Source organism: Aotus nancymaae, unplaced genomic scaffold (assembly GCF_030222135.1).
Source record: "Aotus nancymaae isolate 86718 unplaced genomic scaffold, 86718_ANA_hifiasm-v0.15.2.pri h1tg000012l, whole genome shotgun sequence".
Classification (NCBI taxonomy): Eukaryota; Metazoa; Chordata; class Mammalia; order Primates; family Aotidae; genus Aotus; species Aotus nancymaae.
The window spans coordinates 49,191,664-49,213,932 of NW_026988423.1; the positions used below are offsets into that span (position 1 = coordinate 49,191,664).

At 55.0% G+C, this 22,269-nt stretch overlaps 1 protein-coding gene across 2 annotated transcripts in view; it reads left to right on the forward strand.

The window, feature by feature from the left end:
• Window positions 1-4,384: 4,384 nt before the first annotated feature.
• The window catches only part of RASA4B (RAS p21 protein activator 4B), a 39,045-nt gene continuing 21,160 nt past the window's right edge, over window positions 4,385-22,269 (forward strand). For both annotated transcript variants that reach the window (XM_064375695.1, XM_064375694.1), the window contains exons 1-7: window positions 4,385-4,469; window positions 9,987-10,043; window positions 11,954-12,067; window positions 12,596-12,657; window positions 15,956-16,085; window positions 20,306-20,387; window positions 22,026-22,157. In XM_064375695.1, coding sequence (XP_064231765.1) covers window positions 4,405-4,469; window positions 9,987-10,043; window positions 11,954-12,067; window positions 12,596-12,657; window positions 15,956-16,085; window positions 20,306-20,387; window positions 22,026-22,157 — 642 coding nt within the window. In that variant the 5' untranslated portion in view covers window positions 4,385-4,404. The remainder of the gene's footprint in view (window positions 4,470-9,986; window positions 10,044-11,953; window positions 12,068-12,595; window positions 12,658-15,955; window positions 16,086-20,305; window positions 20,388-22,025; window positions 22,158-22,269) is intronic.

A 22,269-nucleotide genomic window follows, 5' to 3' on the forward strand; every position in this document is an offset into this window, starting at 1 on the left:
CATCTCTACAAAAAACTTTTTCTAATTAGCTGTACATGTTGCTTTGTGCCCATAGTCAAAGCTACTTGAGAGGTTGAGGCAGGAGTTCAAGACTAGCCTGGGCAACATAGTGAGACCCCATCTGTACAAAAAAATAAAAAGTTAGCAGTATATGGTGGGGTATGCCATGGTCCCAGCTACTCCAGAGGCTGAGGTGGGAGGATCACTTGAGCCCAGGAGATCGAGGCTATACTGAGCCGTGATTCTACACTCCAGCATGGTCCACAGAGCAAGACCATGTCTCGCTTAAAAAAAAAAAAAAAGAAAAGAAAAAAAGAGGCCGGGCGCAGTTACTCACGCCTGTAATCCCAGCACTTTGGGAGGCCAAGGCGGGCAGATCACCAGAGGTCAGGAGTTCAAGATCAGCCTGGCCAACATGGTGAAACCCTGTCTCTACAAAAATACAAAAATTTGCTGGGCGTGATGGTGGTTGCCTGTAATCCCAGCTACTTAGGAGGCTGAGGCAGGAGAATCGCTTGAACCTGGGAGGCGGAGGTTGCAGTGAGCCAAGATCACGCCATTGCACTCCAGCCCACGCGGGCTCACTGCAACCTCTGCCTCCCAGGTTCAAGCGATTCTCCTGCCTCAGCCTCCCAAGTAGCTGGGATTACAGGCACACGCCACTCTGTTTCAAAAAAGAAAAGAGAAAAGGATCACAAGACTGATAACGAGTGTGCTAGGAGGACTGGGGGAGCTGACGTTCTCCTGAATGTTGGTGGCCCTGTACTCAAAAACAGCCACCACCTTGGGAAATGTGGCAAATCCCATGGCTTTTTTGTACTCATGTGTCTTCTGGCCTAGAGATGCCATTTCTAGAAATTTACTCTCAGCTGCATTTACTCCCATGCAAAATGCGTGAGCCACGCTGTTGTCTGGTGAAAGCGAACAATGGCAACAACCGCCCTGTCCGCAAGCGGGAACCCGGACCTGTTGAAGAGAGATGGTACGTCTGTCTGCCCAGTGGCAGAGAGAATGAGCGTGGTTGCTTACTTGCTTTATTTTTTATTTTTCTTTTTGAGACAGGGTCTCGCTCTGTGGCCCAGGCTGCAGTGCAGTGGCACAATCTTACCTCACTGCAACCTCTGCCTCCCGGGTTCAAGCGATTCTCCTGCCTCAGCCTCCTGAGTAGCTGGGATTACAGGTGCCCACCATCACACCCGGCTAATTTTTTGTATTTTTAGTAGAGATGGGGTTTCACTGTGTTAGGCAGGATGGTCTCTATCTCCTGACCTTGTGATCTGCCCACCTTTGCCTCCCAAAATGCTGGGATTACAGGCATGAGCCACCACACCCAGCTTTTTTTTTTTTTTTTTTTTTTTTTTTTTTTTTGAGACAGGGTCTTGCTTGTTGCCCAGGCTGGAGTGCAGTGGTGCAATCTCGGCTCACTGCAACCTCTGCCTTCCAGGTTCAAGCAATTCTCCTGCCTCAACCTCCTGAGTAGCTGGAACTACAGGGGCATGCCACCACAGCCAGCTTATTTTTGTATTTTTGGTAGAGATGAGTTTTCACCATGTTGGCCAGGTTGGTCTCAAACTCCTGACCTCAGGTGATCCACCCACCTTGGTCTCCCAAAGTTTTTTTGTTTTTTTTAAAAGACACATTCTAGGCTGGGCAAAATCCCAGCACTTGGGAGACTGAGGCGAGCAGATCATGTGAGGTCAGGAGTTCAAGCCCAGCCTGGCCAACGTGGTGAAACTCTATCTCTACTAAAAACACAAAAATTAACCAGGTATGGTGGCAGGCACCCATAATCCCAGCTACTCAGGAGGCTGAGGCAGGAGAATCACTTGAACCCAGGAGGTGGAGGTTGCAGTGGACTGAGCTCACACCACTGCATTCCAGACTGGGCGACAGAGTGAGACTCCATCTCAAAAAATATATAAACAAATAAATATAAAAGTAAAAGACACATTCTCTCTCAATTCTCAATTGCTCAGGCTGGAGTGCAGTGGTGCAATCATAGCCCACTGCAGCCTCCAAACTCTTGGACTCAAGCGATCCTCCTGTCTTGGCTTTCGGAAGTGTTGGGATTACAGGCATGAGTGCCTGGCTAGGATGTTTTCTTATGAATAAATATGTACAACTCTCCAAGTTAAAATAAGTGAAACTGTAAGTGTAAACGGTAAGCTCCTATTTGTGTATAAACAAGCCAACAACAACAACAACAAAATATATACATATATAAATCTGCTGATGCATTATAAGCAGAGACTGCTGCCAGAACGATTTACAAGGAACTAACAGTAGATGCCCGTGGGAGGGAATTTGTGTGGGTAGTGAAACTTACTTTTCTTTTTAATCACTGCAAACTTTCAGTATCTTTTCAATTTGATCAAGTGTGCATGCACCATACAAATAACAAAACAGGAAAAGAAGGGGCCAGGCACAGAGGCTCATGCCTGTAATCCCAGCACTTTGGAAGGCCGAGGCAGGTGGATCAGGAGATCAAGACCATCCTGGCTAACAAGGTGAACTCCTGTCTCTAATAAAAATACAAAAAATTAGCCAGACATGGGGGCACACACCTGTAGTCCCAGCTACTCGGGAGGCTGAGGCAGGAGAATCACTTGAACCCAGGAGGCGGAGGTTGCAGTGAGCCAAGATCGTGCCACTGCACTCCAGCCTGGGCCACAGAGCTAGACTCCATCTCAAAATAAATAAATAAATAAAGGAAACAATATAACAGAAACTAGAATCTGTGCTAGACATCCCCCACACCCAATATCTCCTGTATACTTTGTTTTCTGTTTTTTGAGACAGGGTCTCACTCCTTTACCCAGGGGCTCGAGCTCAGCTCACTGCAACCTCCCTCTCCCAGGTTCAAGTGATTCTCCTGCCTCAGACTCCCAAGTACCTGGGATTACAGGCACCCACCACCATGCCCAGGTCATTTTTGTATTTTTAGTTGAGATGGGGTTTCACTGTGCTGGCCAGGCTGGTCTCCAACTCCTGACCTCAGGTGATCCGCCCACCTCTGCCTCCCAAAGTGCTGGGATTACAAGTGTGAGCCACCACATCTGGCTAGTATCTCTTGAATTTGATAAAATGTGCATGTACCATACAAATAACAATATGAAAATGATATACGGGAAATTGGAATCTGTGCTAGACACCCCCCCACACACACACAGTATCTCCTGTGTACTTCAGGCAGGTGTTACTGCTGTCACCCCCTTCTCTGCAGTCGATGAAACTGAACCAGCTCATAGAAGCCCAGGAAGCCGCCCAGGATCACCCAGCAAGGGAGTGAGTGGTGGAGCTGGGTCCCGACCCAGTTCTGTGGTCAGGCTTGGTACAGTGCCCTCCGGGGAATTAGCTGCCCAGGGCCAGTCACTGCTGAGCAGGGCCCCAAGACTGAACCATGAAGATGGATAATTCTAGAAACTTCACCCTGGACAGAATCTGTGAGAAGGATCTCGCCGCAGTGGAAAGGCCTGTCATCACGGAGTAGATGGAAGGCCAAGCCTGGCAAACCCGGCCCCACCCCGCGCCACCTGGGTGACCTCCTGACCTCCAACAGGAAATCTTCCCACTGTGAACCTCATCCACGTTCCCACTGGGGAGGACGCAGGAGGAGTAAATAAGGTGACAATTGAGAAAGCCGCTCCTCCCAAGCAGGTGCACAAAAAATCAAAACAGTAACAGGTCTCTCAGACTCAAATGCCAATTTCCAAAACCTCTGAGCTGCCCGGGCTCTCTCTGTCTCCTGGGTCCAGATGGTTGTGATATAAACACTCCTGTTGTTGGCTACGTTCGTCCGAACGCTCATTCATTCAACTCACATCCATCCACGCAGGGCCTGCCACGCGCTAGAGCCCGGTGGTCCCGGCGCGATGGGAATGTGTCTCCACTCCCTGCACGCGCCACCCCCCCAGGCCCTCGTGTCCCCAGCTCACAGAGTCACCCCCCCATCCCCCGGTGCTCCTTGGTACTCGCGCTCGGACCACGCCCGCCGCCCACACGCGCCCGCCGCCCACACGCACCCGCGGCCCAGGCCACGCGGACAGGATCCCCCACCCGCGCCTCCAGGGGGCGCCCCCCTTGCGCCACAGCTCCCGCACCCCGCCGGGCGTCAGCGCCTCCTCGCAGGCTCCGCCCCTCACGCTCCAGGCGGCCAGTCAGCGCTGCGGCCTGGGCCGGCCCCGCCCCGTCCCTGGGAACCCCAGCCGCGGATTGGCCGGTTCGGGCGCAGTGTCCCGCGCACGTGGGGCGGGGGCGGGGTGAGTGGAGTGGCAGCGAAGTCCCGCCCCCTCCGCCCCGCCCCCACCTCCCTGCCCGGCCCGCCCCCCGCGGCGCCCAGTCCAGCGCCCGCCGCCCGCAGTCCGGGACCCCGGTGTCTGGCTCCCCGCGAGCCGGGACCCCGCGATGGCCAAGCGCAGCTCGCTGTCCATCCGCATCGTGGAGGGAAAGAACCTGCCCGCCAAGGACATGTGAGAGTGGCCGGGGGTTGGAGCCCCAACTTTCCGGGGAGGGGCGCTGACCCCCAGGACGCCTGACCTTTCCGGGGTCCACCCACAATTAGCGCAGCGGAGAGGGTGCGGGAGTGCGGCCGCGGTGGGGGATCGGCGGGGAAAATGGGGACAGTGACATTTGCTGCGAGCACCAGACAGGGGGTGACAAGAGGGGGACGAGTGTCACCGAAGGCGGGGGTGGGGGGGCTGGGAACTGGGGAGGGGGCGGGAATCTGTCAGCGATCCGCGGCTCACCAGGGGAAGGGGCTTTGATAGGACCGGAGCTGGAGCCGGGTGACATGCCAGGGGAGACGACTTGGTGGTCTGCCCCCGGGGTACTGTTGGAGGGGATGGGAGGCCCCCCTGCAAAGGCAGGGTCTTCCTCAGTAGTTCCAGAGCCCTTAATGCCCCGGAGTGTGCACCTGAAGCACATGTTGGGGCCCAGGGGCTGTCCCCGGGCTTCCTGCTGTGCACTTGGGTAGGAGAGACTGGCATGAAAAGTGAGAACAGGTCAGGAGGCCAGGACTGGTGCAAGACGGTGGAGGAGGGAAGGAGGGTAGTAACTGTCGCTTGTGCCTCAGGCTTTACACCTGAGCCATCCCGTTAATCCTCGCAACCACCCCGCAAGGTAGTACTCTCCGTTCCACTTTACAGATGAGGAAACTGAGGATCAGAGACGTGAAATGCTGGCTCCAAGTGGCTGGCAGAGCAGGGCCTTGAGTCTAGGGCTTCGAACAGGCGCTGACATCTGGGGATTCCCCTGGTCCCTGGCTAGATTTGGGGAGGCTTCAGGGGCCCCTTGTCCTACCCTTCTCAGGGCTGAGCTGCCTGCCCCTGGGCCCCCCATCTTGGCCTTGCCACCACCTTCCTCATGTGCAGGCTTTAGGCAGCTCCCTGCTCCTAGAGCCTCAGTTTCCCCTCTTTAAACTAGGGGTTGAAATCCCTCTAGAGGAAGAAGGGGAAAGCTCAAAGGTGGAGGGGCACTGGCTGCCTGGAGGAGGAGGGTGGGAGGGGGAGAGGGGATCCCAGAGGAAACAGAGTCCAAAGTCTGCAGTGCAGGGCTGCAGTTCCCCACCCCTGGGGCTCCTCCTCAGGCACCCCGGGCTCCTGGATGCAGAGAAGTGGCCAGCGTGGGCGAGGGGGTGGAGCAGGGTGGGGGCAGGCGCTCCGCTCGAACATATGTATGGTGGCCCCTGTGAGCTTCCCAGCACTCTTAGCGCGCCACCACCGAGAGCAGTGCCAGTTCCAGGCCCCCTGGGTCTGATGAGGCCCAGCTCAGCAGTTGCCATGACAATGGGGAAGGGAGGGGTTGGGCATCCCTAGGTGGGTTTCTGCCCTTGGAGGCTTGGAGGGAGGTGGGGCAGAAGCTGGCAGTGAGGTCTGTGGTCTGGGAGGCAGAGGAGCTCTGAGAAGGGTCTCAGCCTCCAGGCCTAGCCTTTAAGCACCCTCCCACCCCACCCCCACCATCACTGGCATTAGGAACTAGGTCATCTTGGCCTCTTCTGGCTGGTGGCGGCTGGGAGGAGCAGCCCCTCCGTCTGTTGCCTCCCTCCTCATCCCCACAGCAGCTGGCCCTAGTGCCTGGCTCCAGGCTCTCACCAGCCCAGGGCAGCGAAGCTCTTGGGCTGTGCCCACGAAGAAGCCAGGGGCCTGGCTGCCAGTGCTTTGCCTCTGGGCAAAGGGATTTCATCTACAGGGGAGGGGTGCCTTGGAATCTCCCTCCTCACCCTGCCCCTCTGCCTGCCCTACTCACATCCCCTTTGCAACTTCCCTATCTTCCCCTGTGTCTGACATACACAGCTCTGACCTGTCAGCCGCCTTTTAAACCATCCCATAAACTCAGTCCCTCACTGTGGGCTACTACCCTTCACATCTCTGCCTTCACCCACGTGTGGGGACTTCTGCCTTCAAGCACTCCTCTTCAGTCCTCCAGAAAACTCCTATTCATCCTTCAGGACCCCTCTCAAACTTCTCCTCTCCAGGGCTTTCCCTGCTACCCTTGGGCAGAGTTCCTGGCTCCTGGTTTCACCCCTCCGCCCAGCACTTTGAGTGGCAAGAGGAAACCCCTGGTGAGGCAGTGCCGCTGCCAAGTGCTGTCCCAGCTGACTGTGAGGGCAGGGACCGTGACTCATTCATCCTGGCATTCCTGGTGCCCTGGGTCCATAGTAGGGGAGAATAAGAGGTGTTGAGAACTTCCCCCACTTAATCCTCTTCTTAGCTTTATAAAGTAGACTTCCTCAGTTTCCACATGGGGAAACTGAGGCTCAGAAAGTGAAAGTCGTTTGCCAAGTTGATATAGAGGGCAGGTAGAGAAGTGAGGATTCAGATTGCCTTTGTCTGCTGCCGACAGGCCAAGAATCCAAGCCTGCCCACAGCTGCAAGCTTGCAGCTGGGCTCAGTGGGACTGAGCCTCGGAAATCCTATGCAAAGCATTTGGCTGCAGAGTTGGGCAGGGGTTTGGAGATCACAGGAGGCCCTCACTGAGTACTGGAGTTTCACTGTGCCTCACGAGCGCCCCGCCTATCTTCTGAGCAGCATCCCCTACAGCCAGGGCTTGCATACTTCCGAGGACAGGGAGCTCACCACTTCTCATAATGGCTCATCCTGACTGAGACGGTTCCAAGGAGGGAGCTATCCTCACACAGCTGCCAGCTGCCTCCCTGCCACTTCTAGTAATGAGTTTGTATTCCTCTAAAGAGTACGGAACACAGCTGCATTCCTCATCACTGGTAGCTCTCAGAGCCTGCCCGTTTCTGCCGCCTCTTCCCACTGTCCTCTATCCCCACGTACCTAGGCATGAGCAAGTCTCATGATGACCAGTGACCCACTGCCTCCCACACCAAGTGGCCCTGGGGACTGGCCCAAGGCTATTTCAGGGTTTTCCCTGATCCTCCCCCTTCCACAGCCTAGAAACTGCCAAGGCCCTAAATATAGAGGCCCCGAAAGTAGCCAGATGGGGCCAGTGGCGACTGGCTTGGGGAAGAAGAAGTGAGAGAGGCTGGCAGCCTAGGGGCCTCACTAGCCAGCGCAGAAGGAACTGGGCAGGGCACGGGTCCCAGAAGCCCACTGGGGACCATGGTTGGGCCTGGGTCCTTAAATCTGGCCTCAGCCCGCTCTCAAGACTGTCCTCTTCCTGCCCCTCTGATCCGGCCACCCAGCTCTCCACAGTCCTTGCACACCAGGGTTCGGGTCATGCTTCCAGGCCTTTGGAAGCAGAAGCAGCCCAGTAGTGGGGGACAGTCCAGAGAGGTCCCGTCTTGCCTCAGCCAGCACTGACCTCTCCCTGCCTCCTCGGAGCTCCTTGTAATGCTCCTGGGTCCTGCAGCCCAGCCCAGCACCTGAGGTGCCCAGGGGTCTGATTGCTTAACACCTGTAGTGCCCTGGCATTGGTTTGGTGGGATGCAAGCTAGGGTATTCACAGGGGGCTCCCTGGAGGAGGAGGCTCTTTATTTTATTTATTTATTTGTTTGTTTTTGAGACAGAATCTTGCTCTGTTGCCCAGGCTGGAGTGCAATGGTACCACCTTGGCTCACTGCAACCTTCCACCTCTGGGGTTCAAACGATTCTCCTGCCTCAGCCTCCCCAGTAGCTGGGATTTCAGGTGTGCACCACCACACCCAGCTAATTTTTGTATTTTTAGTAGGATGGGGTTTCACCATGTTGGCCAGGCTGGTCTCAAACTCCTGGTCTCATGTGATCTGCCCTCCTCAGCCTCTCAAAGTGCGGGGATTACATGCATGAGCCACCCCGCGCCTGGCCAGGAGGAAGGGGCTCTCGAATGCCGGCAGGGGGAGGTTACAGCAGAGTTGCAGGCGGTGCTAACACTCACTGAGCACCTCCAACACCTTCTCATATGGTCTCAGGACCCAGGGAGGCTCCCTTGTGAGCTGGGGTTACACTTCCCATTTTATAGGTAGGAAAACTGAGTCTCAGCAGACATTTCCTGTCTGTGTCCAGAGAGCTTCTGGAGCCATTTGCCCCAAGTGCCTTCCTCTGCCGGAAGAGCCCCTTTTGAGAAGGGAAGCAGAGCTTGGAATTTCCCACCCTCCACCATAGAAATATACTTCCTTTTTATGGACACCCAGTGGAGGAAGAGCTGTAGAGACAGCTCTCACTCACCCACTTTTACACAGTGCCAGCCCTAGGCCTGGCTGGAGGCCTCTCCCAACTCCAGGAGCCCCCCAACAACCTGAGACCCCTAGAACTGACCACGGGTTTGCCTTCTCCCGTCCCTCTTTCCCCAGATAGCTGTTACATTTATTCATTTATTCATTTATTCACTCATCAGTTTATTCATTCGTCTGTACATTCGGCAGACACTCAGGGGCTGCCTGTCGTGTGCCAAGCTCTGTAAGGCCCTGGCCCCAGGTAGCTCCCGGAGCAGGTAGGAGGCAGCTGATCACTACCAATGTGGATGAAGTGGGCAGGCAGTGTGAGCCTGTCCCACCCCGGGGCAAGGGAGGGCCCTAGCAGGGCTGAGGGCAGACTGGGCAGGAGGGACAGCAGTGTCTGGGAGGGCAGGAGCATCCAGGGAGAGTAAGGGGCTAGACTTCGGTGTGGAAGGCAGGGGTGGCAGGAGCTTGCCTGGGGCAGTTGCTTGGAGCTGTTTTGGGGGAGGCAGGGATGGGGTAGAGGGCATAGAAAGGAGGAACATTCTATCCCCTGCAGGAGGAACAGGAGGTTTCAGTACCCTCTCCCTTTGTCCCTCTCCCTCTCCTCCCTGTATCTTCCCCCTCCCTCAGTATCCCTCACTCAGTATCCCTCTCCCTCTTAACTCCCTCATTCAGTTTCCCCCTCCCTCTTACTCTCCTCCTTCTCTCTCCCCCTCCCTCTCTCCCCCTCCCTCTCTCCCCCTCCCTCTCTCTCCCCCTCCCTCTCTCCCCCTCCCTCTCTCTCCCCCTCCCTCTCTCCCCCTCCCACTCTCTCCCCCTCCTTCTCACCCCTCACTCAGTCTGCCCCTCCCTCTTAACTCCCTCCTGTTACTCTCCCGTCTCTCTCCCCCTCCCTATCACCCCCTTCCCTCTTACTCGGCTCCCTCTCTCTCCTCCTCCCTCTCATCCCCCTCCCTCTGTCTCCTTTTCCCTCTCCCTCCCCTCCCTATCCATCCCTTTCCCTCTCTGCTCCTCCCTCTGCTCTCCCAGTTTCTCCCCCCGCCTCCTCCCCTCCCTCTATCTTCTTCCTCTCCCTCCCCATCCCTGTCTCTCCCCACTCCCCATCCCTCCCCCACAGCTCTCCCTCCACCTACTCCCACTCCTGCCCAAGAAAGGGGAGCCCTGGTGCGGGTTCCTGCCTTTCCCTCACCATCCGCTCCCGGGCTGAGGGCAGCAGCCCGTGTTTGGCCCGAGGAGCCTGCGGTCTCCAGCCCTAGACCCGGAGACTCAGCCTCCGCTCTCTTCCCCGCACTCCTCCCCAGGGGCCGGGCAGAGGGAGGGGCGTGGCGCGATGCCCCGCCCCCGTCCCGCCCTCCAGCCCCGCCCCTGCCCGTCTGTCTTGCAGCACCGGCAGCAGCGACCCCTACTGCATCGTGAAGGTGGACAATGAGCCCATCATCAGGTACCGCCCCCACCCCAGGAACGAGGGACGCTCCGCTTTCCCCGCAAAGGGCTGTGAATCTTGTTGTGAATTTTGTACGGAGATGGGAGGGAGCTTGGAGCACCTGATCCCCTGCCTGGGATCCCCACCTTGCCCTGACACCCCAGCTAGGAGGTGAGAAAGACCTTCCGGAAACTGGCCTGGCCAGGGGCTTCTCACCGTACTCTTCGTCTTTTCAGTCATCACAATCTCCGGGAGAGACTGATGCTGACGATTTGTAACAGCAGCTCTCGTTTGTGGAGCCAGCCCTTTTCCAGCCCGTTTAGTTTTTGCAATTAGCGAGATACGATGTCATTATACCCCCTTTACAGACAAGGAAACTGAGGCTCAGGGAGACTAACTAACCTGCCCAAGGTCACATGCCTAGTAAGTGGCAGAGCCACACCGGAGCCCAAGTCTGGCCGCCTGAGCCTGAGCTCCCTTCCCCTCCCTGGTCTTGGTACTAACGTGGGGACTGTCCCCTGAGAGTACCACAGTGATTATTCACTGAGACTGCACCCCGAAGAGCCGCTTCCCTGGGATGTCCCTTCCTCCGTGGTCTCCATGATCTCTGGACAGGGTCTTTGCTGTCCCCTCCCCTCCTTCACTCAGGCTCCTGCTTCCAAGTTCATGGCAGCACTGCCCTGCTGTTCTGCCCACCTGAGTGCCCATGGCCTACTTGTAGCCAAGGCCACTAGATTCCCAGTCCTTCCCCACCTCCCAGTCTTTCTTGAGGGTCTGCAAACCACACAGCAAGAGGGAGAGGGGTGTAATGGCTCTGAGGCTCTCAATACAGACAGGGAAACAGGCCTGAGTTCAGATGACCTGCCTGAGAAGTGGTTGGCATGGGGGGGGTCCTCTGAGCTTTCATCTGGTTCCTTGGGGTCTTCAGCATCCCGCCACCCACTAACCCACTGAGTGCCATGAGTTGAAGGCTCTGATCCACGGGGGTTTGGCCAGAGCTGGGTGGAGCTGGGAGGCCAGGTTCTGCAGCCGCCCTGAAGCAGCTATCCTGTGACCTGAGTGAAGCCAGCGGCTGCCAGCTGTGGACTCAGTTTCCCCAAATGTAAAACAGCTGGAGAGGCTGGGCACAGTGGCTCATGCCTGTAATCCCAGCACTTTGGGAAACTGAGGCAGGTGGATCACCTGAGGTCAGGAGTTCGAGAGCAGCTTGACCAACACAGCAAAACCCTGTCTCTACTAAAACTACAAAAATTAGTTGGGCGTGGTGATGGGTGTCTGTAATCCCAGCTACCCAGGAGGCTGAGGCAGGAGAATTAGTTGAACCTGGGAGGCGGAGGTTGCAGTGAGCTAAGATGATACCATTGCACTCCCACCTGGGTCGCAGAGCAAGACTCCATCTCAAAAAAATTAAAGTAAAATAAATACGCTGAGCACAGTGGCTCACACCTGTAATCCCATCCCTTTTGGTGGCCAAGGTGGGCGGATCACCTGAGATTGGGAGTTTGAGACCAGCCTGACCAACATGGAGAAACCCCGTCTCTATTAAAAATACAAAATTAGCTGGGCGTGGTGGCGGGTGCCTATAATCCCAGGTACTCTGGAAGATGAGGCAAGAGAATCACTTGGACCTGGGAGGCGGAGATTGCAGTGAGCTGAAATCACACCACTGCACTCCAGGCTGGGCAACAAGAGCGAAACTTTGTCTCATAAGTAAATAAATAACAGCCAGAGAGAGGCAGCCCTGTGCCCCGTCCAGGGCAGAGAGGAAGGTCAGGGTTAGTGATTGGCGGTGGATGGTAGGGCGTGGTACAGGTAAATCACATCTGTAGCAGAGTCCGTGGTTACAGGGGTCGGGGGGACATACAAGGAAGGTTCCAGCCCAGGGCCTGAGGGTGGCCTGGGCACGTGCTGAGGGTTCTCTTCTGCAGGACGGCCACCGTGTGGAAGACCCTGTGCCCCTTCTGGGGTGAGGAGTACCAAGTGCATTTGCCACCCACCTTCCACGCTGTGGCCTTCTACGTCATGGATGAGGATGCCCTCAGGTGGGTGACCCCTCTCCAGCTGGGACCCAGACCTGGCCATCTGACTGCTCCCTGGTCCATTCCACCGCCAGGACTCCTGGGTCCTTTTTTGCATCGTCTTTGCAGCCTGGAGGGAGGCAGAGCCTGGGGGCCTGGGAGGGCGAAAGGCTTGAGTGCGTGGCTTCATGGTGCATGTGCCACGTCGCACACGCCATGTCACACATGTGTGTGTGCAAGCATGCAGGCGCAGGTGTGCATGGACTATACATGTGCATGCAGGTGTGACATGTGAAATGGACACCCAGAGAGCATGAGCTTGGCATGTGTGGGCATGGGAGAAACCTATCGGTCCCCTCAGAGGGGCCAGAGTCCATGGTCTACAGAAAGGCCACAGGTCCAGGTCCATTGAGTTACCCTGCAAATGATGGCCATGTCCACCACCCTGCCCCCACCCTGGGGGGCCCTGAACTTGGTGGGAGGTGGGTGCTGGGCTCCAAGAAGGAAGGTACCGAAGCCATGCCCAGCTCTGGCTCCATCTCCCCCCTCTAGTCGGGACGACGTTATCGGGAAGGTCTGCCTTACAAGAGACACCCTGGCCTCTCACCCTAAGGGTAAGATGCTCCCTTTCCCTCCCACACTGGTCTGCCCAGTTCCTGGCCTCCCTCCCACTCAGAGACCTCCCTTCTAGGCTCCGTCTGATCTCCTGCTCAGGGAAAGCCATTTCTACTCTCCCCAGAAGCCAGAGCCACATCCGGCACCCCTGACCTGTTTTACATTGTGTCTCCAAGCCTAGTTGTCACTGCCTCTTCCCTAGGACAAAGAGGGGCGGCTAAGGGTGGAATCTGAGGCTTCCGCTGGCAGGAGAAGGGGCCTCCTTACACTCCATTGCTGAAGTGTAGAGACCCCTTCTCCCAATCGGGCCAGCTCCTTCTGTAACCCATGGGGTCCCCTCAACCTGGGCCCCAGTACCACTGTGTCCTAAGTCTGAAGGATTGGCCCAGAGCTGGTCCAAGCTGGAGATCCCTTTGAATTACTTCTGGGATGCAGACATTGTTTTGTGTTACTTTTTAAAATTTTTGCATAGTAAAAAAATCAGAGGCCGGGCATGGTGGCTCACGCCTATAATCCCAGCACTTTGGGAGGCCGAGGCGGGTGGATCACCTGAGGCCAGGAGTTCGAGACCAGCCTGGCCAACATGGTGAAACCCTGTCTCTACTAAACATAAAAATTAGCCAGGCTTGGTGGCGCTTGCCTGTAATCCCAGCTACTTGGGAGGCTGAGGCAGGAGAATCGCTTGAACCTCGTAGTTGGAGGTTGCAGTGAGCTGAGATCATGCCATTGCACTCCAGCCTGGGTGACAGAGTGAGACTCTCTCAAAAAAAAAAAAAAAATGGAGATGGGTGGGGAGTCTCACTCTGTTGCCCAGGCTGGTCTTGAACTCCTGACTTCGATGAATCCTCCCGCCTTGGCCTCCCTCAAGTGCTAAGATTACAGGCGAGAGCCACCATGCTCTGCCCAGACGTTATTTTGAGGGGTCAGCCGTGTGGCAGCCTCACTGTTTGTGACCTTGGGCAGCTCTTGCCTTCTCTGGGCTTCTCTGAGAGTTCAAACCAGTTCTTAGATGCCATGGGCTCTGCCATTGGAACTTTTGTGTCCCGCTCACCGGCTTCCCCTGAACACACCTGCTCCTGTCTATGAGGCTGGGCCAGGCGTGGGGGCAGGAAGGAGGCACGTTCTGCTGACTCATGGGGCCTCTTAGCCCCTGCCAGGCCAGAGGCCTCTCCCACCTGCAGCCTTAGCCAGCCTTTCTGGGGTCTAGTGGCCTCAGTGAGGCCATTCCTCGGAGTCCCTTGTAGCTTCCCCATCCGGGCCTCAGATCCTCCTCCCAGCAACCCTAGGGGAAAGCCACTCTCCTTCAGTTTTAAGATGGGGAGTCTGGGCCAGGCACCGTGGCTCACACCTATAATCTCAGCGCTTTGGGAGGCCAAGCTGGGTGGATCACGAGGTCAGGAGTTCGAGACCAGCCTGATCAACATGGTGAAATGCCATCTCTACTAAAAATATAAAACTTAGCACGGTGTTGTGGCACGTGCCTGTAATCCTAGCTACTCAGGAGCCTGAGGCAGGAGAATCACTTGAATGCGGGAAGTGGAGGTTGCAGTGAGCCAAGATCGCGCACTGCATGCCAGCCTGGGCGACAGAGCGAGATTCCTTCTCAGGAAAAAAAGAAAAAAAAGATGGGGAATCTGGCTGATACCATGGCCCACACTTATAATCCCAGCACCTTGGGAAGCTGAGGTGGAAGGATTGCTTGAGGTCAGGAGTTTGAGACCAGCCTGGGCAACATAGCAAAACTCTATCTTTGTCTTTTTTTTTTTTTTTTTTCGAGATGGAGTCTTGTTCTGTCACGCAGGCTGGAGTGCAATAGTATGATCTCAGCTCACTGCAACCTCTGCCTCCTGGGTTCAAGCAATTCCCCTGCCTCAGCCTCCCAAGTAGCTGGGATTACAGGTGTGTGCCACCATGCCCAGCTAATTTTTGTAATTTTAGTAGAGACGGGGTTTCACCCATGTTTGCCAGGCTAGTGCAAGACTCCATTTTTTTTATATTTTAACAAATCTACTTTAATTCTAAAATAAATTAACCTAGAATGGCCAGTAATAGACAACATGTTTGTATGTTTCTTTTATAGGTATCTGTCTAATGCAAGTTTGTTTGTTTATGTGTAGTATATAATAACTATCTTAGCTATGAGTCCTGGCGGGATGATGAAATTATTTTCTTGCAACTACTTCTTTTTATGCCTATGAAGGGTGTGACCTTGCAATGTCCTCCTGGCAAGACTCCATCTTAATAAAAAAATTTAAAATGTAGGCCAGGCTCATGGCTCACCCCTGTAATCCCAGCATTTTGGGAGGCTGAGGTGGGCAGATCACTTGAGGCCAGGAGTTCGAGACCAGCCTGGGCAACATAGCAAGACTCCATCTTAATAAAAAATTTTTATTTTTTATTTTTTATTTTTTTAATTTTTTTTTTTTTCTGGTGCCATGACTTGGATCCGAACAAAACATTTTTAAATGTAGGCCAGACGAAGTGGCTCACGCCTATAATTCTTGCATTTTGGGAAGCTGAGGTGGGTGGATCACTTGAGGCCAGGAGTTCAAGCCTGGCCAACATGGCGAAACCACGTCTCTACTAAAAATACAAAACTTAGGCCGGGTGCTGTGGCTCAGGCCTGTAATCCCCGCACTTTGGGAGGCCAAGGTGGGCAGATGATGAGGTCAAGAGATCAAGACCATCCTACCCAACATGGTGAAACCCCGTCTCTACTAAAAATACAAAAATTAGCTGGACATAGTCCTGTAGTCCCACCTACTCAGGAGGCTGAGGCAGGAGAATGGCTCGAACCCGGGGGCGGAGGTTGCAGTCAGCCAAGTTCGTGCCACTGCATTCCAGTCTGGCAACAGAGTGAGACTCTATCTCAAAAAAGAAAAAAAAAATTAGCCAGACGTGGTAGTGCATGCCTGTAATCCCAGCTACTTGGGAGGCTGAGGCAGGAGAATCACTCGAACCCAGGAGGCGGAAGCTGCAATGAACTGAGATCTCATCACTGCACTCCTGCCTGGACAACAGAGCAAGATCCTGTCTCTAAAAACAACAACAACAAAATGGCCTGATAGTGAAGGTGCAGGCCCCAGGTCATACTGACTTAGATTCTAATCCCAGCTCTTCCAACCACTGTTGTTCATCTGCTGAGCCTCAGTTTCCCCATCTGTCACTGGGGATACCAGCCCCTGCTTCATGGGTGCTTAGGGGATTCCCAGGGGCTTATGGAGGTGCCTGGTGGGGGCTGAGGGTGAGGGGTGTGTGGGGTTCAGGGCCGGGTCCCTGGCTGAGCTGACCCCACAGGTTTCAGCGGGTGGACCCACCTGATGGAGGTTGACCCCGATGAGGAGGTGCAGGGCGAGATCCACCTGCGGCTGGAAGTGCTGCCAGGGGCCCGGGCCCGCCGGCTTCGCTGCTCTGTGCTGGAGGCCAGGTGAGACTCGGGGGCCTGGGGGGCAGGCAGTGGGTCCCCTGCAACTAGAGAAACCCATTGAGGAAGCTGAGCCTCCCCTCACCCCACCTCCTCCTCCTGGTCCCAGAGCCGGTCACTTCCCATCAAAGCCTGCTCTCAAGCAAGGGCTTCACCAGGCAATGTCTGACGCCTGTAATCCCAGCACTTTGGGAAGCCAAGGTGGGTGGATCACCTGAGGCCAGGAGTTCAAGACCAGCCTGACCAACATGGTGAGACTCTGTCTCTACTAAAAATACAAAAATTAGCTGGGCATGGTGATGCATGCCTGTAATCCCAGCTACTTGGGAGGCTGAGACAGGAGTCTTGACCTTGGGCAGCAGAGGTTGCAGCGAGCGGAGATCGAGCCACTGCACTCTGGCCTGGGCAACAAGTGAGACTCCATCTGGAAAAAAAAAAAAAAAAAGGCCAGGTGAGGTGGCTCATGCCTGTAATCTCAGCACTTTGGGAGGCCAAGGCGAGTGGATCACCTGAGGTCGGGAGTTGGAGACCAGCCTGGCCAACAAGGTGAAACCCCGTCCCTACTAAAAATGCAAAAAATCAGCCGGGTGTGGTGGCGGACGCCTGTAATCCCAGCTCCTTGGGAGGCTGAGACATGAGAATCGCTTGAACCCGGAGCCAAAGGTTGCAGTCAGCCGAGATTGTGCCATTGCACTCCAGCCTGGGCAACAAAAGTGAAACTCCATCTCAAAAAGAAAAAAAAAAAGAGGGTCTGGGGAGGTTTTCTGGACTTGGAGATGTTTCCTGGGTGATTTCCACTCAAGGGGATATGTCCTTTAAGGGAAAAGCTAATGTTCTCATGGAGAAGCTTGAGCCATCACAGAGGAATGGAGTAGGGGGTATAGGTGAGGGACCCCAAACTCTGATCACACAGCCCCAGTGCCCCAGTGCCAGCTTCTCTACCTTTAACCCCAGTGTCAACTTGGCCTGGTGGGTGTGGGGGGGTAAGTGGGTCCCTTGTGGCATTGGAGTGCAAAAAGAATTGCTAAAAATCTCCCGATGGAGGCCGGGCGCGGTGGCTCAAGCCTGTAATCCCAGCACTTTGGGAGGCCGAGGCGGGTGGATCACAAGGTCAAGAGATCGAGACCATCCTGGTCAACATGGTGAAACCCCGTCTCTACTAAAAATACAAAAAATTAGCTGGGCATAGTGGCGCGTGCCTGTAATCCCAGCTACTCAGGAGGCTGAGGCAGGAGAATTGCCTGAACCCGGGAGGCGGAGGTTGCAGTGAGCCGAGATCGCGCCATTGCACTCCAGCCTGGGTAACAAGAGCGAAACTCTGTCTCAAAAAAAAAAAAATAAAAATCTCCCGATGGGCAAAATGAGGGTTCCCTCAAGGAGGGACGGTGGCTTAGACGGTTCCATGAGCCTGAGTCACCTGTGACAGGGCCACTGCCCCACCCCGGGGTATTTTTAGCTGCATGCTGCACTCTCGTCTGGGCCTGAGTGTGAGTCACACTCTGTCCGTGAGAGATGCCTTCCTTTTCAGCACCAAACTCACCTCCCTGTAGTCGCTCCCTGACCGTGGGACGGGAGGGTGGCCCCCAGCCAGGCAGCCCCTATGGAGCCAGTGTGACCCTGACTCTTGGGAGGTCAGCCTAACAGGAAGACTTCTCTTGGGCAGAAGAGGGGCGTGGGTCAGATGATGCTCACGTTGCTCACCCGGGAGTTATTTTCTGTCCTGGGAAAATAGAAATGAATGGAAAAATGGCTGGGCTTAGGCTGAGCCTCAGCCACGCCCTCACACTCGCTCACTCTCTGGCGCCCCCCATTCATTCTCCCAACCCCACCCCCAGTCATCCACTTCCTCCATCCTTATCCTTGCCGGGCACCAGGCTGTCTGGGGGACAGGCATGCACACGTGTGCACACGCTCACACACACGCCTGGGCTCTGGGACCTCAGGACTGCTTCTCCCAGGCACCCATCGTCACCCACAAAGATGGAAGGCATAGAAGCATGTCTCCTTGGCCCTCCCCTCTCTCCAGGCGTCTTCTCTCTCCCATCCTCTGGGGCCACAGTGGCTGGTCTTCTCTTAGAGAGTCCTAGCAAGGGAGAGGAATCTCCAGGCCTCTCTTACAGTGAGGGGACTTGTCCCCATTGTCCTCAGCAATGAGACTCTTGCTGGAATCCCAAGTCAGCCTAAGAAGGTCCATTTGCTCCAGAGGAAGAAAGAACATGTCCTCTTTATTTTTTCTGGCAGATTCTCAATATTTCAATAAAACCTTGGGGGTTTTTTTGTTTGTTTGTTTTGAGAGAATCTTGCTCGGTCATCCAGGCTGGAGCGCCGTGGCGTTTTCTAGGCTTACTGCAACCTCCGCCTCCCGGGGTTTGAGTGATCTCCTGCCTCAGCCTCCTGAGTAACTGGGACTACAGGTGTATGCCACCATGCCCAGTTAATTCTTTTGTATTTTTAGTAGAGACGGAGTTTCACCATGTTGGCCAGGCTGGTCTCCAACTCCTGACCTCAGGTGATCCGCCCGCCTCAGCTTCCCAAAGTGCTGGGATTACGGGTGTGAGCCACTGTGCCTGGCCTCAACCTTGGGGTTTTATTAGATAGTTTTTGAGGGGGAAAGAAAGGCAGGCTCGAGAAGTTTAAAATGTCAAAGATGAGTGGGCTTTGGTGTTCTTCCATAAAGAGTTCTTTTTTTTTAATTTATATTTTATATTTTATTTTTTTAGAAACGGGGTCTCGCTATGTTGCCCAGGCTGGAGTGCAGTGGCTATTCACAGGCGCGATCCCACTACTGATCAGCACGGGAGTTTTAACCTGCTCTGTTTCTGACCTGGGCCAGTTCACCCCTCCTTAGGCAACCTAGCGGTCCCCTGCTCCTAGGAGGTCACCATATTGATGCCGAACTTAGTGCAGACACCCGATCGGCATAGTGCACTACAGCCCAGAACTCCTAGGCTCAAGCGATCCTCCCACCTCAGCCTCCCAAATAGCTGGGACTACAGGCACGTGCCACCGTGCCCCGCTTCCATAAAGAGTTCTAAGTGGGGGATATTGGCAGGGTGCAGTGGCTCATGCCAGTAATCCCAGTGCTTTGGGAAGCAGAGGTGGAAGGATCTCTTGAGGCCAGGAATTTGAGACCAGCCTGGGCAACATAGCAAGATCCTGTCTCTACAAAAAAAAATTTAAAAATAAGCCAGGCATGGTAGTGCACACCTACAGTCCCAGCTACTTGGGAGGCTGAGGTAGGAGGATCGCTTGAGTCCAGGAGGTAGAGGCTGCAGTGAGCTATGATTGTACCACTGCACTCCAGCCTGGGCAACAGAGCAAGACCCTGTCTCAAAAAAAGAAAAAAACGGTGGGCGGGGGGCAGCTGAGCGTGATGGCTCACTCCTGTAATCCCACCACTTTGGGAGGTCGAGGTAGGTGGTAGGTGGATCACCTAAGGTCAGGAGTTTGAGACCAGCCTGGCCAACCTGGTGAAACCTGTCTCTACTAAAAATACAAAAATTAGCCAGGCCTGGTGGTGGGCAGCTGTAATCCCAGCTACCTGGGAGGCTGAGGCCAGAATATAGCTTGTAACTGGGAGGCGGAGGTTGCAGTGAGCCAAGATTACACCTTTGCACTCCAGCCTGGGTGGCAGAGCGAGACTTCATCTCAAAAAAAAAAAATGCTGGGGTACTGTGACTAGACTTGGGCTGTGTAAAGACCCGTCTGTGGGGGAGAGGAAAGGGCTGCTTATCAGGGCTGCACCTCACCCCTCCACCAAGTAGGGTGACATTACTGGGGCAGGTTTTCCAGAAGCGCACTCTCTCCCTAAGCTGAGCTCAGTAGCGATTAGCTTTTCCGTTTTCCTGATGAGGAAACGAGGCTCAGGGCAGCCCTGGGAACAGAGGGCCGGGCACATGGCCCCAGCAGTTCCCTGGCGGCACTCACACCGGCCCCCTGGAACCCCTCTCAGAGCGAGGTGCAGCCACTGGCTTGCAGCTGCCTGGTAGGAAGGAGCCACAGCCTCCACCTTGGGGGATTCTTGGCCACATGGGCGACCGTGGGGAGGTGGCTGTGGGAATAGGGCCCAGGAAGGGGAGAGGCTCACTGTCCACAGTCAGCTTGCCAGGAACGGAATGTGCCCAGGCCTTTTGGCCCGTTGTGGTTACATAATGGTGGTGACAAGTGGGGGAGGGGGGCTCAGGGGACAAGTAGATGATCCTCTCTTCCTCCACCCCCACCAGGGATCTGGCCCCAAAGGACCGCAATGGTGCATCTGACCCCTTCGTCCGAGTGCGCTACAAGGGCCGGACACAGGAGACCTCGGTGAGGAGGCCAGAGGGCAGGGAAGGGGCAGGAGGCTCGGGGACCTGCCAGCCACGCCCCCATTGCTCACCTCAGCACCAGCTGCTCACCGTCACCTGGGGGAACAGATTGGGAGTCACAGTCTTACGGAGGAGGCCCAGGGAAGGGGGCGACCTGTCTAAGGGGACGTAATAGGTCCCAGCCCCTCTGGTGCCAACTCCTCTCACTCCTGGCCATGCTGGGGGGTAAGGTGGGGATTGAGACAGCTGGAGTAGCATTTATCTGGGAACACCCATGCTGCCTTCCCCACCCACAGGAAACATCCAGGGTCGGGGGGCGCTCATTTCTGGGCAGGAAAGCACCAACGTCTGGCTTCTCAGAGGAGTCGTTACTGTTTTTGTTTTGTGTTTTGTGGTTTTTTGTTTGTTTGTTTGTTTTTTGAGGCAGAGTCCCGCTCTGTCACCCAGGCTGGAGTGCAGTGGTGCAATCTCGGCTCACTGCAGCCTCTGCCTCCCGGGTTTAAGCGATTCTCCTGCCTCAACCTCCTGAGTAGCTGGGATTACAGGCACACGCCACCACACCCGGCTAATTTTCTGTATTTTTAGTAGAGATGGGGTTTCACCATGTTAGTCAGGCTGGCCTCGAACTCCTGGCCTCAAGCAATCCTCCCGCCTTGGCCTCCCAAAGTGCTGGGATTACAGGCATGAGGCACCTCGCCCAGCCCTGTGTTTTTTGTTTGTTTGTTTGTTCGTTTGAATTTTTTGTTTCCATAGGTTATTGGAGAGCAGGTGGTGTTTGGTTTCATGAGTAAGTTCTTCAGTGGTGATTTCTGAGATTTTGGTGCACCCGTCACCTGCGCACTGTACACTGCTCTCAATTTGTAGCCTTTTATTCCTCACCCCCTCCCACCGTTTCTCCCGAGTCCCCGAAGTCCACTGTGTCATTCTTAACGCCTTTGCATCCTCATAGCTTAGCTCCCACTTATGAGTGAGAACATGTGATGTTTTGTTTTCCATGCCTGAGTGACTTCACTTAGAATAATAGTCTCCAGTCCCATCCAGGTTGCTGTGAATGCCATTAATTCATTCCTTTTTCATGACTGAGTAGTATTCCATCTCATATATATACACACACATACTGTGGTTTCTTTATCCACTTGTTGATTGATGAGCATTTGAGTTGGTTTCACAGTTTTGCAATTGCAAATCATTCTGTTATAAACATGCATGTGTAAGTATCTTTTTCGTATTCGCATCTTTTCCTCTGGGTAGAGAGATACCCAGCAGGGGGACTGCTGAATGAAGTGGTAGTCCTACTTTTAGTTACTTAAGGAATCTCCACACTGTTTTCTATAGTGCTGGTTCTAGTTCACATTCCCACCAGCAGTGTGGAAGTGTTCCCTGCACACCTCATCCACACAGTCACTACTGTTTTGCTGCGTGGCCTTGGATACGTCTCTTCCCTACCCTGGGCCTCAATTCTCCCTATCTGAGAAATGTGTGGGAGCTCGGACATGACATTTTAACCCCTGATGTGGCAGAGCCTCCAAGGCAGGGAGGCTGCGGGGACGGGGGCGGTGTCTGAGGCAGCTCCGCCTTCTGCCCAGCCTGGGGAGTCCGGTGGCATCAGCCTAACCCCCTCCCACCCCGCTCTGGGCAGGTCGTGAAGAAGTCATGCTACCCACGCTGGAATGAGACGTTTGAGTTTGAGCTGGAGGAGGGGGCCGCAGAGGCGCTGTGTGTGGAGGCCTGGGACTGGGATCTCGTCAGCCGAAACGACTTCCTGGGCAAAGTGAGCACCCACTCCCCGCAGGCTGCACCTGCTGTCCCCCAGCACCTGGCTCCATTGCAGCCACCCCACACTCAGAGATCTCCTTCCAGCTTCCCCAGAGAGGGACACTCAG